Genomic DNA, 26,078 nt, shown 5'->3' on the forward strand with positions numbered 1-26,078 from the left:
TTTCCCCTCCCCCGACCTTATCTCAGTCCCAACCCCTGGATTCAGCACCGCCCTCTTGACCTGCAATCTTTTTCCCGACCACTCTGCCCCCACCCCCTCTCCGACCTATCACCCTCACCCTCACCTCCTTCCACCTATCATATTCCCAGCACCCCTCCCCCAAACTCCCTCTCCCCTACCCTTTATCTCAGCCCAGTTGGCACACCAGCCTCATTCCTTAAGAAGGGCTTATGCTCAAAATGTCGATTCTCCTGCTCCTCGGATGCTGCATGGCCTGCTGTGTTTTTCCAGCACCACATTTTTCAACTCTAGTCTCCAGCATCTGCAATCCTCACTTTCTCCTCGAAGTACCTCAAGTCCTCTTCTTTTCTTGTCTTTCTGAAATGTCAAATGTCCTTAAATATTTAGGTTCCAGCATTGGTCACTTTGCAACCATGTTTATATAATGACTATCATGGCAATTCTTTTTTTTTAAAAAGTGCTGTTAATTCGTCCATCTCGTTATCAGTGCATTCAGATAAACGTTCTTTAATTCTGTTTTTATTCCCATTTTCCCCTATTCTGACCTTATTTTCTGACCCACTCTTATATTGTACATTCTGTCCCTTACTTTCACACCCGGGCTATCATCACCTGCATCTTTCCCCAGCATGATTGCTTAGTCATTCCTCTTCAACTATCTCAATCTCCCTACACATGAACCATCCGCCACCGTTTAGTTGAAAATCCTTTGATTCTCTTGCCGATTATCTTAAACCTCTGACCTTTGGTTTCTGACCTTCTGCCTCTGGAATTTCTTTTTTTTTCATCCATCCTTTTCATTATTCTGAGCAGCTCGGTTTAATTTCCGTTTTGAAGGGAAGCTGTGTGTACATGTGAAGAAAGCGGGGGAATTCTTTGGCCTGTTCTTTGACTGCAATGCTGTTTGTACTTGGCACAGTTCTGCAAAAGGTGGAATGATAGTAACATTGTACCTTTGGGGAAAGTAAACCGCTCAAAGTGGAGTGGCTTTCTGCTGTCAATGGACCACTGCAATATTCCTATTGCACGTAACCTATGTCTATGTTACCAGGCTTGGTGTGAATGTGTTACACACACGATCATATTAAAAAGGAGTCAGGATTTGGAGATGCTGGTGTTGGACTGGGATGTACAAAGTTCAAAGTCACACAACACCAGGTTATAGCCCAACAGGTTTATTTGGAAGCACTAGCTTTCATAGCGCTGCTCCTTCATCAGGTGGTTGTGGAGTATAAGAACGTAAGACACAGAATTCATAGCAAAATTTTTGCTATAAATTGTGTCTTACGATCTTATACTCCACAACCACCTGATGAAGGAGCAGCGCTATGAAAGCTAGTGCTTCCAAATAAGCCTGTTGGGCTATAACCTGGTGTTGTGTGACTTTGAACTTTATATCACACGGAACTATGCACAATGTTGCTGGAAGCTCAATTAACACAATTAGGTGCAGCTTGCAGAGTTAGTCTGTGTGATGACTGAAAAACTGTGATAAATAGAAGCGGTTCATCATAAAATAAAAATCAGGAGCCTCGCTGGGAGTGCTGCCATGTCGTAATGTGGGAAATATCGAAACCTACTAATAACCGTAACACGAGGATTCAACACAACCCCTTCTCCCTCTCAGAGACAGCTGGCGTCTCTCCATTCAGCTCAGCTCCTCCCTCTGTTTCTGTACAAAAGAGTCTGGGCTGTGAAGAGTGCAAGTGATCTAATGGCTGAGGACGGGCCATTGAAGCCCCAGGTGTGCTTTCCAAACTGAATAGATTCAATATTGAAACAAATTATCTGGCGGTTATCACATTGCCGAGGTAGGCTCTGACTATGCGCAGGTTGGCCGCAGGTTTTCAACATGACGACACTGACAACAGTGGGTTATCCTGGGATTGTGAGAAGCTCTGTGTAAATGCAGCCGAATTAATTCTAAACCTGTGCAGAAAGAAACTTTGTTTTAACAAAAGATGATCTCCTACAGAAGATGATCAGCGACTATGTTTTACGTTCCTTCGCTTAGTGGTAGGATCCTTAGGAATAGGCCATTCAGCCCTTCAACTGTTATAGCGAAAGATTACTTCACCCTGAAAATCGAGCAGGCTTGGTCTTTAAATTTACTCAAGACTTGAATGAGGGAGACGTTTGATCGACAAGGATTTTTAACTTTGTACATCCCAGTCCAACTCCAGCACCTCCAATCACGATCGGCAGGGAGTCAGGGTGCGAGAGTGTGTTGCCTGAAGAGCACAGCAGGTCAGGCAGCATCGGAGGAGCAGGGGAATCGACGTTTCAGGCATAAACCCTTCATCAGATCTGACTCTCCTGCTCCTCAGATGCTGCCTGACCTGCTGTGCTTTCCCAGCAACACACGCTCGACTCCGATCTCCAGCATCTGCAGTCCTCACTTCCTCCAAGGAATCAGGGTGCACCTTGAGCAGGATCTGATTCCTGAAGAAGGGCTTATGCCCGAAACGTCGATTCTCCTGTTCCCTGGATGCTGCCTGACCTGCTGCGCTTTTCCAGCAACACATTTTCAGTTCACAACAATGGGACCTGTTGTTTCAATTTTCTGCCATAAACTCCATTGACTTGCGGCATTTCCCTCAGCACTTACTGGGTGAATGCGCCCAGTGCAACCCGTCAACCCGTGCATAGAGCTTGCTGATAACCATGAGCGCATAGCCAGGCTCCAATCTGACACTTTGAAAGAATACTGACAAAGTACATTAAGGTTGTGTAATCGGGAACTCTTCAAGGTCTTGCGCTGGTTGATGGCAGAGGACGAGGTTGGTGGCGGTAAGGTCAGCGGGGGAGCTGGAGGCTGCTGTGAGATTCTGGGCAGAAAATTGTGATTGTGCCAGAACATGGAGCTGATTAACACGGTGCTGGCTTTGAAAACAGAGCGTGAAACGGATTTGGGATTTACCAGAGAGCGAGAAATGAGAATTGAATAGCACCCCCACTATGACATTGGCCGCCAGCTCCTTCAGCGCCCTGTCAGCCACACACACACAGTGAGCAGCGGCAATGTTCCGCTTCATTTTCCGCTGGGCCAGGGATATTGCCGCACAAGATGTGGATCCCTGATCCCTCATCATTACATTTGGTTTGGTGGTGGTGGTGCCGGGGGGGGGGGGGGGGGGGGAGATTGCAGGCTACTTTGTAAAATGCCGTAAACATTTAATCGCTCCTTTTAGAATCTGAGCTGGCATCGCTGTCACATTATCCATAGCAATGTTCCCCATTTAACAAGGGTGAGGTTGAAAGTTAACAGAAACGCGGTCACAATCATATTGTGATCCGCTTTTTGATCTATAAAGACTCTCTCACACACGCACACACCAATATGTTGCGGTGACTAAAGTTTTATTGAATTCAGCGTGAAGAACTCTCAAAGGATCGGTTAAATGTTTTACAATAGCTACCCCACCCCCATCCGTGACCAACTGGTCACACCTTCCCAACACTCTCCAAATTTCCTCACTGCGATCCTGACTCCTCTGAATTCTCCAAATACTTTTTCATCCTTGCTGTCCCCTCATTATATCAGGATCACTCACCCCTCTCTCTTTCCAATTCAGCTCTCCCTTTCCCAGACGTGGATATCTGCTCTATAGTCTAGAAATTTCACACTTGGTGTGACTGAAAAAAATTCTTCTTGCCTCTATTCAAGCCTGATCTTACACGCTCTGTGTTTCTCAATGGTTAAGGTTTCTGCTCACATTCGCCTCTATTCCGAGGTATCTCCCAGTGTTCCAAGACAGTTTTTCAGAAAATTCAGCGGGATAATAAAAAATTGCGTTTGAAGCTTGTTTCTAAGACGCAAATAGGTGATTCCCTGTCCGCCCTCCCCTGTCCTTTCTACTGAATTAAAACTGTACCTGAAAAGAGACCCCGCGGGTTGATCAAGTGACCTGTCTCTCAGGAAGATTGGCAGGTTGGAACATTTGACTCAGAATAATTGTGCTGGACGTGGGTTGGAGGTCAGCGACCCCGCGTTACCCAGGCCTTGGCAGGCTGCAACCACCGCCTGGGATGCGCTTAATCCTATTTTGTGAAAATGCCTCTCTTTTTTTCTGCTCATTTGAACACCGCGCGAGGAAACAAAGAGTTGAGATAATCTGCGGGCGAGCATAGAGAAATGTCCTTTTTCAGTTAGTAGAATAGATCGTTTTTGATTTTTAATTGGATTAATCCATGTTGAGGTGCCGCAGTAATAACTTCAAATAGACACAGCCACTTTTCTAATTCTCTCACATTCTCTCGAACGTTTCCCCTCTCTAACTGGCTCTGCCTCTAACACCAGTTCCACTTTAATTCGCATCCCTGTAATGGGAAGAAAGTGCATTCTGTTACAGTATGACATGTGTTTGCCTGTAATTAGTATTTCTTGAGGTTTGTTCTGATAAGCACAAAATGAAAAACTTTAACAAAGTGTATTTTTCTTCAGCAATACTCAAATTCTTCACTGTAAAGGATTATTTTATATTTTAATAATCTATCATAGTTGGTTCTGTAGGTACTCTCACTTATTTAAACTCGCACATGCAGAGTTTAAACTCGCACAGGCACTCTGGAAAGCAGAGTGCCTGTTGGAATCAGAACCTAACAGTTTAAAATGTTGGAAGGGTCGATTATGTTCCTTAGAAACTATTTCCTCATGTAGGAGTATCAAAGGGATATGATCTTAAAGTTAAAGTGAGGCCAATCAGGAACCACTCCGACAGAATTTGACATCCTCTCCCCTTAAAGGCTATGAAAGCGGCAGCAACTGGACCTTTCAAGCCTGAGATCAATTGATTTTTGTCGGGCAAAAGGCTATCAAGGGACACGGAGCAAAGGCACGTTGATGGTTTTGTGGTGCAGATCAACGATAATACAACTGAGTGGAGGAGAGGGCCAAAGGCCCTGAATTACCCTTTCCTTTTCTCTTTGTTCCTCTCAACTGTTCTTCACGTTTTACACTAATGGCCTCAGAATTGAGACAGAGTTGAATGGCAGATTAACTGCCATGTCTCATAGATATACTGAAGCCCAGATACACATTCAAAGATAATTTGAATAATATGACTATAATTACGCTTGTGGTGTTCGGTTTTTATTATAGTGTATGGGCACACTTTGTTTTATTATGAACACCGTGAATAGAGAGGAAATAGGAATTACAATTCTTTGTTAATTAATGACTATTGCATTCTTAATGATTAACTTAACATTTTATGAAATACGAGGAGAAAGTGAGGTCTGCAGATGCTGGAGATCAAAGTTGAAACTTTATTGCTGGAACAGCACAGCAGGTCAGGCAGCATCCAGGGAACAGGAGATTCGACGTTTCGGGCACAGGCCCTTCTTCCTTTTAATTTAGCATATTGGGTCTTAGCTCTGTTTTATTGTTGGGCTGTGCGTTTTATTGTTTGCTTCAGATCTTGTGAATAATGTGAATAATAACAACGTATAATCCTATTGCAGAGCTAGAGTCCTCAATCTGTATATGAGAAGGCTGCAAAGAAAGATAGAAAAAAAATTATCAGCCAGTGACATCAGTGAGTTGAAAGATTAAAAAAAAGTTATGTTAAATTCCGATATGCAACTGTTCCTGATACACAGTTGCTGCTTCATGCATTTTTGAATTTGACCATATTGTTCTTGATAATCTATTCTTAGACACTTTGTATCAGTTATAGTGAAAATCTGAAAGTAGTGCATATACAGCTTCTGGTCTGAGGCAAACTTAGTAACACCGCTAGCACAGCACTTCACAGAGAGAACAGAGAAGAGTTTGCATGAGTATTCGAATTCAAGTGGAAATCTTCACACTGTAATGGGGATTGTGTTTGCATTTTTAAAATACATAAGTACTTATTCATCCTAATTCACTGACTGATATGTCTATGTTTGTCAATGCCTGGGTTTTATAATTCTTAATATCATTTCCAGATTTCTCCATATCTGTGCTACTCCTTATTTTTGAAACAGCCTCCAGTCCTATAACCCTTCAATATATCCGTGCCACTCCCAATTCTGATCGCTGACACATCTCCCAATCCCTTTACCCGAAGTAATTGTGTCTTCAGTTGCTTCAGTTTTAAGTTCTGAATTCCCTCCCTAAATCTTTCTATTACTTATTTTTCTTCATTTTAGATATTTCTCAAAAGTTCTCACTTTGAGCAAGCTTTTCAACGCCTATCCAAATAGCTCCTTCTTCATCTCAGTATAAATTTTGTCTGATTTAATCCTGCCTGTCCTTGGAAGAATGTACTTTGAAAGAGTTCAATAAGCATAGGTTCTTAGATAAGTTGTCAAAAGTGTTCAATTCCTAAACATTTTCTATGGGTGGTTTAACATCACAGTGACATTGCTTTCCAAATTCTTTCAATCAAAATGGGCATGAGACTGAATTCTAATTGGTTAATCTCATTTGCCACACTGGTTTATTCCATGGTCAAGTCAAGTCAATATTTATCTTTCAGTCTGTAGAGATCAGTTTGCACCAATTCTAACATTACATCCAAATATATTAATGTAACATTGTGAACTATGCTAGATTAGGTGAGTCTTGAGACTTCCTTGCTCCAGCTGTACCAACTTCTTTAATGTTTTGTTAAACAGTGGTATTGAAACATAGCCAAAGACAAAGAGACCTCAAGCCAGAGCTTACTTTTCTTTGCGAGCTTTAATGTAGACCTGGCACTGAATGAAATGGCTTGATCTGTGTTGAATAGTTGGAGCTCACGCAGAGAGACTGGGCATATGGTCCATGATGCCTGAACACGTTCTTTGAAATATCTATTAAATCAGAGCAAGGAAGTAGGATGCTCTCAATATCTGTGCCACTCCCAATTTTGATTGATTTTTTTCTTTGAACTGTTGATCCAATTCCATGCTTATGAACATATGAATTAGAAGCAGGCCATTCAATCCCTGAAACTGGGTCCACTGTCCAGTAAGATCATGGCTGATCTGATGGTAACCTCCAATACACATTTCTACTTACCCTGATAACTATTCACGTCCTTGTTTAAAGGAATCTATTTACCTCTGCTTTAATATTATTAATGGACTCTTTCAACTATGTTTGCAGGAAGAGAGTTTTAAATAGTGGCAACACTGACAAAAAAATCACTACTGTTTAAATGGTCAATCCGTGATTTTATAACAGCGACCTCTCATTTTAGTTTGTCTCATAAGAAGGAACATCTTCTTCACATTCACCCTGTCAAAACCTCTCAAGATCTTATATATTTCAACCGTCACCAATTATTCTTTTAAACTCCAATGGATGCAAGACTAGTTTGACCAGCCTTTCATCATTAGACACCCTACCCATTCCAGGCATTAGTCTAGTAAACCTTCTCCGAGCTGCCTCTGTCATGTTTATATCCTTCCCCAAATAAAGAGACTAATGCTGTGCACAATACTCCACATAGTCTCACAATCTATTGAACTTTTATATATTCCTTTTTAAATGCATAGCTTCTGCCCATGGTCTCACCTGAAATTATGGGTTTTTTTTTAAGGAGACCAGGTTCTGGAATAGGAGAACAAGAATGAGAATAGCTCACACCAGCTGGATTTACAATGCAAGGTGTGCACACATCACTTTGATGGAGGCACTGCTGAGGTGCAAGCCCATCTCTTACAAGGCAGTTTATTTTTAGCAGGGGAAGTGCTTAAAATAGACAGGGAGGCCAGCCTACCACCTTCCCACCCACCCCAAGCTCATCTCTTAACATGAAGTTAACAGTTTTGAAACAGTGAGAAGGAATGCATTATCTCTGAAGCACATCCTTTGCAATTTGAGTGCAACCCACTAGAAAATAATAACGCCCCTTCCTTCTGAATCACATACAGAGCTGAACCCCCATGAACCCCTCATACCACCCACATGCTCACAAGGTGGTGAGCCAGTAGTCCCTGACTTACCTCATTCTTTGATCCACGGTTGTCCACCTCGTGGACCTGCCTGCAGTGTCTACAATTGAACCCTCTGCTAGCCAGGCTGGAATACTGGCTAATGAGATTGCCATTCCAGTGAGTAGGATTTCCTCCAAAGTGAGGGGCAGCAGTTCCACTTTCAGACTGTTAACGGAGGCTGCCGTGTGTGTTATTGCTGGAGGGCAAACTTTATCTTCACTGCCACAAACAAAAACAGAAATTGCTGGAAAAGCTCAGCAGGTCTGGCAGCATCTGTGGAGAGTAACCAGAGTTAATGTTTCTGGTCTGGTGACCCTTCCTCAGAACTTCCCCTTCAGGGCCTGAATACTCGTCAGCCCGTTTCTAATTACGTACTCAGTCTCCTTTCCCTTGTGAATGGAATTGTCTTAAGTTCCTCCTGGGTTTTAGCGCTTGATTTGCAATTATTTCTGAGGTGTTATTTGTACCCTCGACAGTGAAGATGGTGCAATATAACTGATCAACTCAACCATCATTGGATTATCTCCCACTGTCAATTCCCCAGACTCGTGTTCAGTTTGATGACACTTTAAAAAGAAACTCACTATCTTTTCTTGACGACCCTTGGTTTGAGATTACCTTAATTTAAAGAGCTATATTCAGTTTTCTCTAACTCTTCTCTCTTCTAAAGAGACCAGTCTACTTGATAATTCGTGTGAATTGAAAATAACCACATGGAGTTGCCTCCTCATCGAGGATGTAACTTCCAGAGCATAGTGTTTCAAACTGGTCAATAATTCCACAGAAAGCCCAGCGTTGGTCACACACAGACAAAACTTTGAGACAGTATCTAAACCTCACGGACTTTATTGTTTCTCAATATAGAAATAAAATTTCAAACTCATTTTGTACAACACATTTACACAACATCGTAAATACACAAAAATGTGTCAGATGCTAGAGAGGACACTGCAATATGTACATCACAGTCTGTCTCTACCAAGGCCGCCAGAGAGATTCTGAATCAGAGGAAAGTACATTGTCTTTGGTACGTTTACTCTGAGGAATGAGAAGCGGAAAGTGTGGGACTCTTGCGGGCTCCGGACTGGAAATCTTGTCCTTTTCCTTATCAGCCGATCGGATTTCAATCACTTGCCTCCTCTGGCAGTTGTTTCGATCTAAGTGGGGAGGAGAGCTGGGTTTGGCAGGGCTATTCACGCGGGTGGAGGCAGTAGAGAGCTCGCCCGGCGGCGGGGTGACCGCTGGCATCTGGGCGGCCTGAGCCAGGGGCGATGGCGCAGCTTCGATCCTGCAGCCGCTGTCCGCGGTGCTGAAACGGGTGCCGGTGAATACAGGGAAAGCGTTAACCAAGTGATTCAGCACTCCCAGGCGCAAATGCTCGTCTGTACCTTTGCTTCGGAGCAGATACTGGCTGACCCCGTTCAAGCAGCTCCGGAATCCAGCCTGGTATTCAGCCACTCCCTCCTGGGTCAGCATCAGAACGCCTGAAATCCCAAATACAGTCAATGTCAGTAACCTGGGAGCAAATCTTCGCTCATCAGTTCTTGAGTCCTTTCAATACATCGTCTCACAACTGATATTTAATTTTAGATTAACGTTTTATATGTTTTCTGTAAAAGGTCATGAATTGCCTACCTGTTCTAACTTCTATAGACCCACCTATTGTGCCTCTCAAGACCGAGGAAGCTTATACACTCGAAACAGATTAATCCACATCCTTCCGGATATCACTTCTCTATTTTCATTTTCATTTTGCATTTCATGTGAGATTCCAGGGCAGAAATTGGCCATTCGGCTCGATGAGCCTATTCTTACCTTACATCATTACATCTGCCTTTTTAAAAAAATTCTCGTGCACTTATGCAACTTCACTTTCAATGCATCTTATTATTTGAGATGTATCAACGCATTATACTTTAGTCGTAATCTTCCCATATTTCTATAGGGACTCCACTTCCGCAACTGTGGTATAATTCTGCACTCTGCCTTGACCTCTCCTCGTGGGGCCACGTCTGACCATCAAGCTCAACTAGAGGAGGATGCGTTTAAAGTTATACATTCACTGTTCAAACATTAAGCTGCACTGGATGACGGTGTAGCAGACATATCGCCCACATGAACATGGCCAATCAACTTTTGTTCAAAAGTCAAATCAGCCCCGCCATCAGCAAAGCACTTAATCTGACATCTAGAACACCCTGTCTCATCTCCTTACATTTAGCAATAAGGGTGCAAGACTGGGCTTGGATAGCTAACGCTATCTGGGATATGGAGCTGAGGCAAGCTACAGATCAGCATGTCTAATTACACAGTGAGGCAGACTCGACGGGCCAAAGGGCCGCTTCCTGATCCTAAATGTTGTTATCAGGAACAATTGTAGCTGTTATCAAGCAACAGCACAAACACTGTGAAACATGGAATGGAAAAGCACTCCCCCCGCCCCCTCCCCCCGATGATTTTAGCGAAAGTTGAAGCGCCCCTTAACTGCCCACCTTTGCGAGCGCCTTGCAAATCCCGCAGATGTTTCACTGTTAACTCCAAAATATCGGCCTTTTCTAGTTTCCGTTTCCTGATCTGTTGGAGAGAAATGGAAATCTGATTGAGACAGAAGTCACCTGAGAGGTGAGAGGTGAAAGCGGTTCTACAAAGCACATTCCAAAGCATCGCCCTCGCGGGATGACGGCGAGAAAGCAACGTTTGGTGGCGTTTAGAATTTCTCGTGAGTGAACACTGGAGTCTCACGTTACTGGAATAATGCTCCTCGAGTAGACACTTCAGCTGTTCCAGGCATTCGTTGATCCGAGCTCTTCTTTTTTTCTCCATCAAAGGTTTTGAAACCTAGAGATAGAAGATAAATAGGTCTAGCCACGTTGTACTTCCAACAATTCAAACACTATTTTACGAAAAGATTCAAAAAGGTCCTTCAATTCTATTGCTGTCAATGTGACACGCACCTTTCTGTAAATGCACGCTTGTGTGGTGAGAGGGGACTGAAACCGGTCCACTGGCTTGTTGATATTTTTCATCTCACGATCTGGTTTCGAGAGGGCTTTATTTTTGAGAGGCTTGGCCGTGAGGATGAGTGTCTGGTGGAATGTACTGAGCAACTCCGGGGTTTTATAAAGCAACGCCACTTTGCATCTGAATGCAGTGACTTACCGCCCGCAGAAGCAGTCACTTGCTCCTGTTGTAAGAGACCATTGTAAAAGGGAAGAGAAAGAAATTATTCCTCTGCACTGAATTTGAAACACAGAGCTGATCTTCCATTGTCAGTTGGTCGAGTGAATGATTACGTGTTGCTTAGGAAAATGAAAGGAATAATTTTATCGAGTCCACCAAAACTAAAAAATCAAACATTAATATAAGCACACAGAAGGAAAGGATAGAGGAGATTTAGACAGTGACATCCACACTTCAGAAACAGATATAAAATAGAATGATTGAAACACAATGGATTCTTGCTGAGGATTATGTGGTACTAATTTTATTATATTCACGAATAAGTTATTTGTCCACTCCTAAATGTTCATGTCTAATGTTTTACAGTTTAGTTTATTCACTCACAGTCGAAATGCACCGTGAGAGGTGAGGGATCCACATCTTGTGCGGCAATATCCCTGGCCCAGCGGAAAATGAAGCGGAACATTGCCGCTGCTCACTGTGTGTGTGTGTGGCTGACAGGGCGCTGAAGGAGCTGGCGGCCAATGTCATAGTGGGGGTGCTATTCAGTTCTCATTTCTCGCTCTCTGGTAAATCCCAAATCCGTTTCACGCTCTGTTTTCAAAGCCAGCACCGTGTTAATCATCTCCATGTTCTGACACAATCACAATTTTCTGCCCAGAATCTCACAGCAGCCTCCAGCTCCCCCGCTGACCTTACCGCCACCAACCATCCAGCAACAACCTACAACAGGAGGGCAATCCGGCACACCGCTCTCGTTATCCCGCCACCCCCTCGCCGAAACTCAGGGACTGGCGGAGAATAGAAACAACTTTCTATTCGATTGACCGGTGCTGGTTTCGAAGTGAGTCCCTTGCTCTTGAATTAACACCTTGCATTGATGTAGCACCTTCGTGTTGGCAAACGGTGAAAGTGATCAAACAACTTTTTAAAAACAATCATTTTGGGATGTGGGCGTCACTGACTGGACCAGGGTTTATTGCGGTTACCAGAGGGCAGTTAAGGGTCAACAAAATCGCTGTGGATCTGGAGTCACGTGTAGACCAGCCCAAGTAAAGATGGCCTGTAAAGGGCATGAGTGAACCAGATCGGGGTTTCCTAACAATTGGCGGTGGTTCCATTGCTATCATTAGGCTCATATTCTTATTGATTTATTTGAGTAATTATTCTTGGATCTAAAACTGACCACGCCCTATGGTGGGATTCGGACCCAGGTCGTTAGAATACTGCCTGGCTATCTAGATTAATAGCGTAGCGTTAATACCCTCTAGGCCACCGTCTACATACTCACGTTCTCTTGCTAAACACAACTGCGAGTCAGGAACTCGCACTCATGGAGAGAAATTCCGGAAGTTGGCGTTCTTTGGAAGATTGTTATTATCATTAATGATTGAATGGAGAATGGGAATGAATGGTGCGAGGTGCTGTCAGGGGGAGGGTGGCTGCTTTATTTACAACGTTGGGATTGGGGACTTTCACTGTAACCAGAGAAAGTTCTGAACCATGCGAGGTGACAATATTGCCATCAAAGAACATAAGCAAGAGGACACCTTGCGGTTCTCAATGTGCCATATAATCAAGGACTAAGTATCTTCTGAGAGAGAGAATTTCAAACAGTCAGAATTTGCTGAGCGTAGGAATGTCTCCTTCATTCACTCTACATAAGCGGACACTTATTCTGAAATCGATTCCCACAAAACAAACTCTCCAGACAATGGAAACAGCCCGATCTTTCTGGGAATATAATGCTCCTGTTTGGAGAGGGAGAAAAAGTGAGGGTGGGGGGGTCGGAGGGGGGAGGTGTGAACAGCCGGGAGATGAACTCCTGGGATTCGCCGGGAGCTGGGATAGTCCTAGAAACCAAATTCAGGGATTTATAAATCACGTCACCCTATTAAATCAGTACAACGGGGAATATTTAACGGAAAGTAATTAAAAAAAATTAAAGTCACATAATTTTGGATTCGTAGAATGTTACAACTTTCTAGATTCTCATTGATGGCATTGTGAGTCGTTGAGAGGCCGAACCTTTTCACTTAGACCGAAGCCCTCAAGCTGTAAACCTGATAGTTGGAACAATTTACCTTCCCGTCCATTCAATATTTTTGGGAATATTCTTCAGTCTGAGGAAAAGTCACTGGACCCGAAACGTTAACTCCGATTTCTGTCCTCAGATGCTGCGGAGTTCTCCAGCAATTTCTGTTTTGGAAAGCATACACTCCACGGGTTAAAAAAATTTATTGCATTAGAGTTAAAAAAAAACATCGTTTTCGCCCCATATTTTATATAATCCAGCCCTTCTGCCCATGGCGCGGATACTGGCCCTTGGAAGGAGCGCTCCAATTCCGCTCACTCTTTCCCACCATTGGCTCCTTTTGTCGAGAGTGTGTTGCTGGAAAAGCACAGCAGGTCAGGCAGCATCCGAGGAGCAGGAGAGTCGATGTTTCAGACATAAGGCCTTCATCAGGAATTGGCTCCCTTTTCAAAGGTATACCCAGTTACCGTTCGATTTGTTTCCATCGCCTCTTCAGGCTGTTAGATTCCAGTGAATTATCCCCGTGTCTATTTCACATGCAGCAATAAGGCTTTATTTATAATATTTCACACTTGTTCGATGAACAAGGTCAAACCAAAAGGCGATGTCACTGTGAGAGGCAAGGCCTTGGGAGGGAAACAGAATAGCCCTCGCTGTTACTCTACAGGCCCTTTCGCTGGATTCTTGATCACTGGGATACCATAACCCAGCCGCCAGTGCTCTGGGGTACACCCGACTGAAAGCAATGGGTTTCCTTGTGGACTGCAGAAGCGACCTGGGAAGCTGCCGAACAATTTGCGAAAGCGAAGCGGAGTGTGCCAGGGCCTTAGCTTGAAATCTTGGTCTTTCAAACGATGCAACATGGAAGGTGCACTGGAGATTTACGAGAATGCGATTTAAAAAAGTTGAGTTTATGAAACATAGGAACAGAAAATAGGCCATTCAGCCCATCGAGTCTGCTCCCCGTTCAATCATGGCTGAATAAGTTTCTCAATCCCTTTCTTCCCGTAACCTTTGATACTCAAGGACCTATCTTAGTCCTAAAAATACTTTATTTAAAACAAGAGATTATGACCATTACAAAAATAAACCTGAACTCTCTTTTCGCTGGCAAAGACCTTGGATTGATTGTCTTTAAAATGCTGGAAGAGTTGGGTAGAGTAAAGCTTTTCCAGTTGCGGGAGAGACCAAGAAATGGACCAGGAGAAAACCACTTCACCCGGGGAGTAATGAGAACGTGGGTCTTCCTGCGTCGGAGAGGGGGCCTGGCGCAAAGGGGCAATGAAGGGGAAGCGAAAGAAGGATCAGAGAGGCCCGCTGCTCGGGGTGGCTGAGTGGAGGGACACTGCTCGGGGTGGCTGAGTGGAGGGACGCTGCTCGGGGTGGCTGAGTGGAGGGACACTGCTCGGGGTGGCTGAGTGGAGGGACGCTGCTCGGGGTGGCTGAGTGGAGGGACACTGCTCGGGGTGGCTGAGTGGAGGCTCGCTGCTCGGGGTGGCTGAGTGGAGGGACACTGCTCGGGGTGGCTGAGTGGAGGGACGCTGCTCGGGGTGGCTGAGTGGAGGGACACTGCTCGGGGTGGCTGAGTGGAGGGACGCTGCTCGGGGTGGCTGAGTGGAGGCTCGCTGCTCGGGGTGGCTGAGTGGAGGGACGCTGCTCGGGGTGGCTGAGTGGAGGGACGCTGCTCGGGGTGGCTGAGTGGAGGGACGCTGGCGAGCGTCAAGGAGATCGGCGCAGTTCACAGGAGCGGAACTTCAGTGCAATGGAACGACCAGGTAAATCCGCCTGATACATGAGTGGGCATTCGGAGAAGGTGGGAGAGGCACAGTATTAGTCTCAAGATTTTGTTTTTGGAGCGAGGGGAAGGAAGTGTTGAGGTGGCCATTTCTGAGATCGATCATGTAGAGTGAGATAAATAGTGCAGAGGAGATCTTGAAATTTTTTTACACAAATTGGAAATGGGGAGGCTGACCCTGACCCTAACACTAACCTTAACGAGAACCATGACTCTAACCCTGACCCTAAATCTATACCTGACCCTAACCTAAACCTGACCCTGTCCCTACACCTAACCCTAACCTTGTCCCTACCCCTAACCCTAACTCTGACCCTGTCCCTACTCCTAACCCTAACCCTGACACTGTCCCTACCCCGAACCCTACTCCTAACCCTAACCCTAATTCTAACCCTGGCCCTGTCCCTACTCCTAACCCTAACTCTGTCCCTAATCCTAACCTAACCCTAACCCTGCCCCTAATCCTAAACCAAACCCTGTCCCTAATCATAACCCTAACCCTCTCCCAAACCCTAACCCTAACCCTGTCCCGAATCCAACCCCAACACTGTCCCTAACCCTAACCCTGTCCCTAATCCTAACCCTGTCCCTAACCCTGTCCCTAATTATAACCCTAACCCTGTCCCTAACCCTAACCTTAACCCTGTCCTGCTGATGGACGAAGGGAGCTGGCCGTCCTCGTGATTTAAACTGCTTCTGAATAAATGTTTGAACGAAGCCAGTTTTCCTGCCGCTGAACATTCCATTTCCCAACATTACATTCTCCCACCCACACCGCCATCCCGTTATAAATTCCCTGTCATTCATACTTTGCTGCAATCTTGACTCAATTTCTCTCCCGGTTTGAATCCAATCTCATCAACACTTTTACTTTGTAACCTGCTCAAAAGAACAAAAAAAAAACAGCATAAAAGGAGCAATTCGCTGAGCTGGAGCGAATCCCCGGGGCCTCCTGTTTATCATATTCAATGGGAGCCAGTCCCTGACAGCAGCCTTCAGCCAGGACGGCTCCTCACAGCGAGGAAAATCGCGGAAACGCCTCCGTCTCATTGAGATCCCCCCCGAGCCCCAACTCGGGACCAGAGACAGACAGAGAGAGAGAAGGGGCCAGCTCCCGGCTGCACAAAGTGGGAGCATCTCTGAGACATGGCCTGGACCCTGCAGCAAAAGATGCTGCAATGGGAAGCTGCAGCCAGTTTTGGGAGCAGATTGAAAGGGGGGCATTGGCACGCGACAGGCCTTTGAAAGAACTCAAGCCCAAACACAACCTCGATGGACTCTTCTGGAGCTTGTTTAAGTCACTCGAGTTTGATTTGAGACATAAAAGCTCGAGGGGGGAATGAATAGCCGAGAATGCCCCAATGAGCCGCATTAACATCCCATTGAGTTCAGGCCAAAGAGTTGAAAGGAGTTTGTGAAGAGGCAGCAGTGAGTTTATAGCCACCGCCCGGGACAAACACTTCATTGTCTTTTAAAACAAAGCAGCCAGTCTTCATTGTGAAACATGAGCTGCTCCCAATGGCTGTGGACTGATGTGGAAACATCTGCCGGAGGAGACAAAAGAGACAAACAAATGTTGGGATGGGAAAAGGTGGGATCAAGGACCTGGGTTATATGAGCTACTCGGGAACAAAATAACGTTTCACTCTCTGTGCCCAATCCCTGTGCACTCACTGCCCACATTCCGCATACACTGGACAGGTCAATGTTTCCTTCCTCATCCAATGCACACACTCCCTTAACAACACAAACTTTGGTAAATACAGTATACAACTAAGGAAGGCTTTTAACACAAACGGAGTCGCTTCTAGCTTTGATAGAATCAAGCACTACAGCAGGTTCGGCCCTTGGTGACTGTACTAGCTTTTTAAAAAGGGGCTGTCCTGGAAGAATGATCCCAGGGGTGAAGGGTATGAGGTCTTTGGGTGCGAACCTGATGGAGTTTGGCGGTATGAGAGGAGGTCCAATAGAAACTTACAGAATATCGAGAAGCCTGGATAGAGTGGACATGGAGATGCTCCCACTAGTAGGAGAGACTAGAAAACGAGAGCACAGCCTTAGAGTGAAGGGATGACCCTTTCGAACTGAGATGAGGAGGAATCTCTCCAGCCACATCGTGGAACTCATTGCCACAGAACTCATTGCTGGGGAGTCATTTCAGACAGAGATAAGTTCTTGATTAGTGAGGGGATGCAAGTTTAAAGGGAGGAGATAGGAGAATGGGGTTGAGAAACATATCAGCTACGATCCAATGGCGGAGCAGACTTGATGGGCCGAATGGCCTAATTCTGCTCCTGTATCTCATGGTGCCAAGTTTCAGTCTGATGCCCCTTCTCCAGAATGTTATTCTGTTCACATATACATGGAAACCTCGTGGGGAAGTTTCTGCTGAAGTTGCTTTCAGTACATTAGATCTCTCTCCCTCCTCTTCTCTCCTTGTGTTACTGACTTTGGGATTCACATAAATCCTCTTTTGAAACAAGGAATGCCCGTTCAGATCTACAAAGCCAGGGATTAAATCCCCGGAATAATGTATTCCTGCCGAACAGAAAGCTTCCTCAGCCTTGGAAGCATAGGTTTCTCCAGGAACACAGGAGCCACCAGGTTTGAATGAGATACAGTGGGATTGGTAAAGATCTGTGGGCCTCATGGTTGGTAATTGTGTTACAATGAAACCCTGAACCGCTGAGATTTGTAATGGAGCTCGTTTCGGTCGCTATTTCGATGGAGCAGTGAATGAATGGGGACTGACCCCCACTTTCAGCCGATTCCCCCTCCCCGCCTAGAGAAAGCAGCTGCTCTCAGTAGGACAGCGGCTGGAAACAATTGATCAGGAGAATGAATGGGGATTCCTCACGCTGTAAACTTCACTTAATTGTTCCTTTGACTTTTCACAGCGGGTTCAGGTAACGATAGCAGTCATAGAATGTCGTGGACAAAATGAATTTCAGCGAGTGAATTGCAGAGGAGCAGAAATAGAAAGCGGCAGTCGACTTAACCCACAGACACGGAATTAGCACAAGGTTACATTGAGAGGCACGCTCGAAGGAGGCGGTGGTAATGTCACTAGACTAGCACCCTAGAACCTCAAGCTAACATTATGGAGACATAGATTCAAAACACAACATGGTAGATAATGGAAGCTGAAGTTAGGCCCTCTTATGGCCCCACCACTGCACTAGGAAGCTTGGGTTCAAATCCTACCTGTCCCAGAGGTATGCAATGACGATTCAGTTAAATTTTAAAAAGTTTAAAAATAGACACACTCCACTCTGTCCACTCCACACTCTCCAACAGAGTATCACACGGATGTGGGAAGGAGCCATTTTCAGGACGGCAACCCTGTAACTCGGATTCCTGAAGGGCTCCTGCCTGAAACGTCGATTTTCCTGCTTCTCGGATGCTGCCTGACCTGCTGTGCTTTCCCAGCACCACTCTAATCTTGACTTTAATCTCCAGCATCTGCAGTAGCCACTTTCGCCCAACCCTGTCACTAGTGGCATTCCACTAGGATCACAATGAATTACAACGTATAAATGATTTAAATGAGTAAAGTCAATGTACTGTAGTCATGTTTGTGGATGACACAAAATTAGATGGGAAGGCAAGTAGTGAGAATGTTACAAAAAGTCTACAGAAGGATAGAGAGAGCTTATGTGAGTGGGCAAAAACTTGGCAAGTGGAATATAATGTGGGAAATGTGTGGTTATGCACTTTGGCAGGAAGTATAGAAGAGCTGAATATTATTTAACTGGAGAAAGATTACAGAAAGTTATCAAACAAGGGTTAGGGAGGCCTTATCCGTGAATCACAAAAGCTCGCATTTCTGTTCAGTGGGTAATAGGGGTGGCAAATGGAATGTTGGTCTTCATTTCAAAGGAACTGGAGCATAAAAGTAGAGGTTTTACCTCCCTAGTCAGGCCACAGCCGGAATACTGTGGACAGTTTTGGGTCTGTTATCAAAGGAAAGAGACACTGGCATTGGAGACAGTCCAGAGAAGGTTCATGAGAGTGATCCTGCTTATGAAGGGACTGTCTTACAAGGAGAGGTTGAGTAGACTGGGCCTGTACTCCTTGGAATTTAGAAGACTGAGAAACAACCCGATTGAAACATACAAGATTCTTGGTGGACCTAACAGGGTGAATGCTGAAAGGTTGTTTCGCCTTGTGGGACAGTCTAGCACCAAACGGTACAAATCTCAGAATAAGAGGTCACCTATTTATAACAGGGATGAGGAAGAATTTCTTCTCCCAGAAAGTAGTGTGTCTGTGGAATTCTCTCCAGCAGAGGGCTGTGGGGGCTGGGTCATTCAGTATAATCAAGGCTGAGATAGACAGAGTTTTGGTCAGTAAAGGAATCAAGAGTAATGGGGAAAGGCAGCAAAGTGGAGTTGGAGATTATCAAATCAGGCCTGATAGGCTGAAAGGCCTACTTTTGCTGTCATGGTTATTGTCTCATGGTAAAAAATGGTTATTGGGATTTGAATATTATAGGTGGAGATTTATACTTCTTGGTAGGCAAGGTAATCAAATATTGTCAAGAGTAGGTGGGAATGTGAAATTCAACACTAATACAAACAACAGATTTAAGGGGTTGAAATTGCCTACACTTGACCACCTTTAAAATGTCCCAGTCACTACTATCCTATTGATACCCTCAAATCTGCAAATTCTGAACTATTTGACTTTGGTGAATATCATCTAATTGTATCCTCATTGACTGTCACTCAAAGGTGGTCAGGAATTCCCTTTCACTGCCCTCACTTCCTGAACAGCACAGAGTATACAGTAAATCTAGACTGGAACATCTGTAAAGCACTGATAGTTCACAAATAAACAGCTTCACATCAGGGATCTAACGAAGGTACATTTACCTGACAAAACTGTCACCCCAATGATTACAATCATGTCATGGTGGTGTAGATTGTCATATTATATCACAGTGTCAAAAGGCAATGAGGGAAAAATCGACAGGGGAGAGCATCAAAGAGCAATATGAGTTTTACAAGGTGCAAAAGTGAGGGCAGTTATGCCACAATGACATCAACCATCTTTTGGGCATGAAGTCACTTAATCAATAATAAAACAAAGAATTGCCAATACTTGAGATCTGAAACACAGAAACAGAAATTTGCTGCAGAAACTTAGTAGCACCTGTGGACAGGAATTCCAGTAACCCTTTTTCAGAACTGATAGCAACTAGAGAAAGGTGGTATCTGAATGAATAAAGAGTTGAGCTGGGAAAAGCACAGCAGGTCAAGCAGCATCCGAGAAAGGGATTCGACGTTTCAGGTCAGAATCATTCATCAGGACTCCCCTACTCCTCTGATGTTGCTTGACCTGCTGTGCTCTTTCCAGCTCCACTCTGACTCTCCAGTATCTGCATTTATATCAAAGGTGGTATGTCTGCTGATGATGGGATGGAGTAAAAGTTAGAGATGGAGCTCAGAGAGAAAAAAAGTAGTTAGACAAAGGGATTGAGGTAATGAGCCAGGGAAGAAAGTTAGCTAGGTGATAGTGGGGGCCATATGTAAGTGAAAATGGCTTGGATTGCTGGAAGCAACCCATGGCATGACAGGACCTGCAATGTGGAGGTGAGTAATAGACATGGAAGAAGGTAGTGATGCTTTAAAATTAAATGATAATGAGTTTTGAAGGTTGTAATGTTCCCAAGTGGAAAAAGACATGCTGTTCTTTCAGCTTGTGCTGAGCTTGCTGGAGCACTGCAGCAAGCCTGAGACACACATTCGCTAGGAAACATGGTAGGGTTTCGAAGTGGCAGGCCATTGAAAGTTCAGGGTCATTTTTACAGATAGAGTGTAAGTGTTCTGCAAAGCAGTCACTCTGCCTGCATTTCATCTCCCCAGTGTAGAGTAGACCACATTGAGATGCAGTGAATACAGTAGATTAGATTAATTGTATTGTAGGTAAAGTTTTGATTCATTGGGAAGACCCTTGGATATTATAGAATATAGAATATTACAGCGCAGTACAGGCCCTTTGGCCCCTCGATATTGCGTCAACCTGTGAAATCAATCTGAAGTCCATCTAACCTACACTATTCCATTATCATCGATATGTTTATTCAATGACCATATAAATGTCCTTAAGATTGTCGAGCCTTTATTGTTGCAGGTAGGACGTCCCACACCCTTACTACTCTGAGTAAAAAACCTACCTCTGACATCTATCCTATATCTTTCACCCCTCAATTTAAAGTTATATCCCCTTGTGCTAGCCATTACCGTCCGAGGAAAAAGGCTCTCACTGTCCACCCTATCTAATTCTCTGATCATCTTGTATGTCTCTATTAAGTCTCAAGTCCCCCAGCCTTTCCTCATAAGACCTTCCATCCATACCAGGCAACATCCTTGGAAATCTCCTCTGCACCCTTTCCAATGCTTCCATATCCTTCCAATAATGCGGCAACCAGAACTGTACACAATACTCCAAGTGCAGCCGCACTAGAGTTTTGTACAGCTGCAACATGGCTTCATGGCTCCGAAACCCAATCCCTCTACCAATAAAAGCTAACACACAGTACGCCTTTTTAACAACCTTATCAACCTGGGTGGCAACTTTCAGGAATGTACATGGACACCGAGATCTCTCTGCTCATCCACACTACCAAGAACCTTCCCATTAGCCCAGTATTCTGTATTCCTGTTACGCCTTCCAAAGTGAATTACCTCATTTTTCCGCAATAAACTCCATTTGCCACCTCTCAGCCCAAGTCTGCAGCTGGTCTACATCCCTCTGTAACCTGTAACATCCTTCCGCACTGTCCACAACTCCACCAATCTTAGTGTCATCTGCAAATTTACTAACCATCCTTCTACACCCTCATCCAGGTCATTCAAAAAATGACTAACAGCAATGGACCCTTTGAGAAGGTGATTGGGTAAACTGGGATGATATGGCAAAGTATTATGAGGGTATTTGGGAGAGGAGGACAAGCGTGTCCCAGAGGGAATGGTCTCTGCAGGATGCTGACAGGAAATGTGTGTCTAGTGGTAGCAGAAATGGTATCTTACGATCCTAAGTGCCATTTCTGCAAAGAACCATCCTTTGCTGGTCTCTGAGGAAAATAGGTCTCACAACTTAATTCTCAGAGAGAAAAATGTCAAATCTCAAAGTAGGAGGAACTGAATTTCTAAACCCTTCCTAACAAGGTGAAACATATTAGAACATAGAACGTTACAGCGCAGTACAGGCCCTTTGGCCCTCGATGTTGTGCCAATCTGTGAAAATAATCTGATGCCCATCTAACCTACACTGTTCCATTATTATCCAAATGTATGTCCAATGCCCGTTTAAATGCCCTTAACCTCAGTGAGTCTACCACTGTTGTAGGCTTACTACTCTCTGAGTGAAGAAACTACCCCTGATATCTTCCTAAATCTATCACCCCTCAATTTAAAGTTATGTCCCCTTCACCATCCAAAGAAAAAAGCTCTCACTGTCCACCCTCTCTAACCCTTTGATTATCTTATACGTCTCAATTAAGTCACCTCTCAACCTTCTTCTCTCCAATGAAAGCAACTTCAGTTCCCTCAGTCTTTCATCGTAACACCTTTTTTTCCATACCAGGCAACATCCTAGTAAATCTCCTCTGAACCCTTTCCAAAGCTTCCACATCCTTCCTATAATGCAGTGACAAGAACCGCACACAATACTCCAGGTGTGGCCTTACCAGTGTCTTGTACAGCTGAAGCATGACCTCCTGGCTCTGAAACTCAATCCCCCTATCAATAAACACCAACACACCATATGCCTTCTTAACAACCCTATGAACCTGGGTGGTAACTTTCAGGGATTTATGCACCTGGACACCGAGATCTCCCTGCTAATCTACACTGCCAAGTAATTTACCATTCGCCCTGTACTCTGCATTCCTGTTATTTCTTCTGAAGTGAACTATCTCACACTTTTCACATTAAACTCCATTTGCCACTTCTCGGCCCAGCTCTGCATCTTATCGATGTCCCTCTGTAACCCACAGCATCCTTCAGCACTATCCACAACTCTGCCTACCTTAGTGTCATCTGCAAATTTACTAACCCATCCTTCTATGCTCACCTCCAGATCATTTATAAAAATGACAAACAACAGTGGCCCCAAAACAGATCCTTGTAGTATACCATTGGTAACTGAGCTCCAGGATGAACATTTCCCATCAACCACCACCTTCTGTCTTCTTTCAGCGAGCCAATTTCTGATCCAAACCACTAAATCACCTTCAATCCTGAAACTCTGTATTTTATGCAACAGCCTACCGTGTGGAACATTATCAAATGCTGTATGAAGTCCATATACACCCAATCAATCGCTTTACCTTCATCCATCTGTTTTGTCATCTTCTCGAACAACTCAGTAAGGTTAGTGAGGCATGACCTACACTTCACAAAACCGTGTTGACTATCCCTAACCAAATTGTTCCTTTCCAGATTATTATAAATCCTATCTCTTATAACATTTTCCAACACCTTACCCACAACCGAAGTAAGGCTCACTGGCCTATAATTATCAGGGTTGTCTTGACTCCCCTTCTTAAACAAGGGAACAACATTTGCTATCCTCCAGTCTTCTGGCACTACTCCTGTCGACAATGATGACATAAAGATCAAAGCCAAAGGCTCTGAAATCTCCTCCCTGGCTTTGCAGAGATAAATCCCATCCGGCCTCGGGAATTTATCTATTTTCAGATCTTCCGAAATTGCTAAAACCTCCTCTTTGTCAACCTCAATCCCATCTAATCTTGTAGCCTGTATTTCAGTATTCTCACTAACATTGCCCTTTACCAATGTGAATACTGATGAAAAGTATTCATTAAGCGCTTCCTCATGTCCTCAGATTCCACACACAACTTTTGACTATGATCTTTGATTGGCCCTAATCTTACTCTAGTCATTCTTTTATTCCTGATATACCGATAGAAGACCTTAGGGTTTTCCTTGATCCTATCCGCCAACAACTTCTCATGTCCCCTCCTGGCTCTTCTTAGCCCTCTCTTTAGATCTTTTCTGGCTAACTTATAACTCTCCAGCCTCCTATCTGAGCCTTCACGCCTTATCCTAACATAAGCCTTCTTCTTCCTCTTGACAAAAGCTTCAACTTCTTTGGGAAACCATGGCTCCATCTCTCGATAACCACCTCCCTGCCTGATGGGTATATGCTTATCAAGGACCCGCATGCTCCTTGAAAGAGCTCCACATTTCAAGTGTGTGCATCCCCTGCAGTTTCCTTCCCCATTCTCTGCATCCTAAATCTTGCCTAAACACATCACAATTGCCTTTCCCCCAGTTATACCTCTTTCCCTGCGATACATACCTAACCCTGGAAGGGCTTTTGCCCGAAACGTCGATTTTACTGCTCCTTGGATGCTGCCTGAACTGCTGTGCTCTTCACCACTAATCCAGAATCCACATACCTAACCCTGCCTATTTCTATTGTAAACGTAACTGAATTATGGTCACTATCGACAAAGTGCTCACCTACTCTTCTCAACATCTAGATTCAGGATTATGTGTTTCATAAAGATCACTACATATTATTATATTCCAATGGATATAGGCCCAACGTACTCAAACTTTCAACGTGCACATTTGGGCACTCCATCTTAGTTCAGGTGCTCTGAGGATAACTGTGAACTCTCATTTACTACTCTAATCTCTCAGCAAAATGCAGCAATCTGAAGTTGAAAGATTTCATTAGTGTCAGGTCAAGGTTCTATCTAACAGTTGAATGGAGCATCTACATATATACACATTAGGTAAACATAGTCCCAGAGGGTAAGGGGTGGTGCAAGGGAATGGCTATGCTCTGGTCTATCACATTACAGATAGCAGACATCCAACTGCCTTCCGCACATTACACGCTTCCTCCAGCACAGCAAGATTCACAGAATCCCTACAGTGTGGAAACAGGCCCTGCGGCTGCTTGTCAATATATCTTTGAAAACTTACGCAAGTTTGTAGATCGAGAAATGACAGGGTAATAGAAATCAGCTGGAAAGAAAATCACAACACAGGTGACCACAACACAGATTATCACACACAGATGATCCGACTCATTCTGTGGACCACTGCATCAAAAGAGTTTTATAAAATCATGAGGGGCATGGATGAGGTGAATAGCCAAGGTCTTTTCCCCAGGGTAGGGGAGTACAAAACTAGAGGGTGTAGGTTTAAGGTGAGATGGGAAAGATTTAAAAGGGACATAAAAGGCAACGTTTTCATGCAGAGGGTGGTGCGTGTCTGAAATGAGCTGCCAGATGTGGTGGGGGCAATGCTGGAAGCAGGAATGATGGGTATAACTGAAAATCAAACTGAACACCGAAAATCGAAAACGCACAAGAGGCCGGAAATGGAGGTACAGCTCTGTCATGTGAGTATGGTGATTAAAGGTAAGTTGGTGTACCAACTGCACTGCTCCCAACATCAGGAAGCAATTCTGTATCAGTCCTGTTTCCAGCAGCACCACTACTCACCCTTTACAAAGTAACTGGTGTTAGGTTCACAGCTTGGGACACAGGGACCTGAAAGCGGGATCTCTTGCTCCAGTTGCTCATGAGTAAAGTTGTACCATCCTAACCATCTGTTATCTAGCACCATCTTGTTAAGAATAGTTTGATAACCTTCTACAGTGTGAAACAGTAGAAAATCCATGCCTGAATATACATCAACATAAGCCCCTTTGACAGAAGCAAATAGAACAGAAGAGACGGCTATTCCACGTTGCCCTAGGATGACCAGATTCTGGGACTTACTGAGATCCACAAGCAGCCCCCTGGATGTCAGCTGTTCCCAGGGAATGGCATTCACTTCTCGGAGTCAGGAATTGGTGGGATCAGGCCCTGCTCCAGAGTCAAAGGGCTTCCTGATGAAGGGCTTATGCCCAAAACATCGACTCTCCTGCTCCTCAGATGCTGCCTGACCAGCTGTGCTTTTCCAGCACCACACTCTTCGACTCTGATCTCCAGCATCTGCATCCTCACTTTCTCCTGCTTCAGAGTTCCCAGCACAAAATCCAGGCCAACATACCAAGGCTACACTGAGGGAGTGCTCCTGTTAGAGATGTGTCTCTCAGATGAGACGTTAGAGCAAGAACTGGTTTCACTCTCAGGGGTATATAAATGAT

General features: G+C 44.5%; 1 protein-coding gene across 6 annotated transcripts in view; it reads right to left on the reverse strand.

Moving 5' to 3' along the window:
• Positions 1–8,765: 8,765 nt before the first annotated feature.
• Positions 8,766–26,078, reverse strand: part of hes3 (hes family bHLH transcription factor 3) — a 46,144-nt gene continuing 28,831 nt past the window's right edge. For 4 of the 6 annotated variants that reach the window (XM_087980401.1, XM_087980399.1, XM_043676007.2 and 1 more), the window contains 5 exons: positions 13,194–13,308; positions 10,884–11,113; positions 10,672–10,767; positions 10,422–10,503; positions 8,766–9,413 (listed from right to left, as the gene is read on the reverse strand). In XM_087980401.1, the coding sequence (XP_087836527.1) occupies positions 8,905–9,413; positions 10,422–10,503; positions 10,672–10,767; positions 10,884–10,955 (759 nt within the window). In that variant the 5' untranslated portion in view covers positions 10,956–11,113; positions 13,194–13,308 and the 3' untranslated portion in view covers positions 8,766–8,904. The remainder of the gene's footprint in view (positions 9,414–10,421; positions 10,504–10,671; positions 10,768–10,883; positions 11,114–13,193; positions 13,309–26,078) is intronic. The other 2 variants (XM_087980400.1, XM_087980402.1) reach the window with 2 other exon arrangements.

This window comes from Chiloscyllium plagiosum, unplaced genomic scaffold, assembly GCF_037043375.1.
Source record: "Chiloscyllium plagiosum isolate Xiang-an unplaced genomic scaffold, Cpla_swu_hap1 HiC_scaffold_37, whole genome shotgun sequence".
Classification (NCBI taxonomy): Eukaryota; Metazoa; Chordata; class Chondrichthyes; order Orectolobiformes; family Hemiscylliidae; genus Chiloscyllium; species Chiloscyllium plagiosum.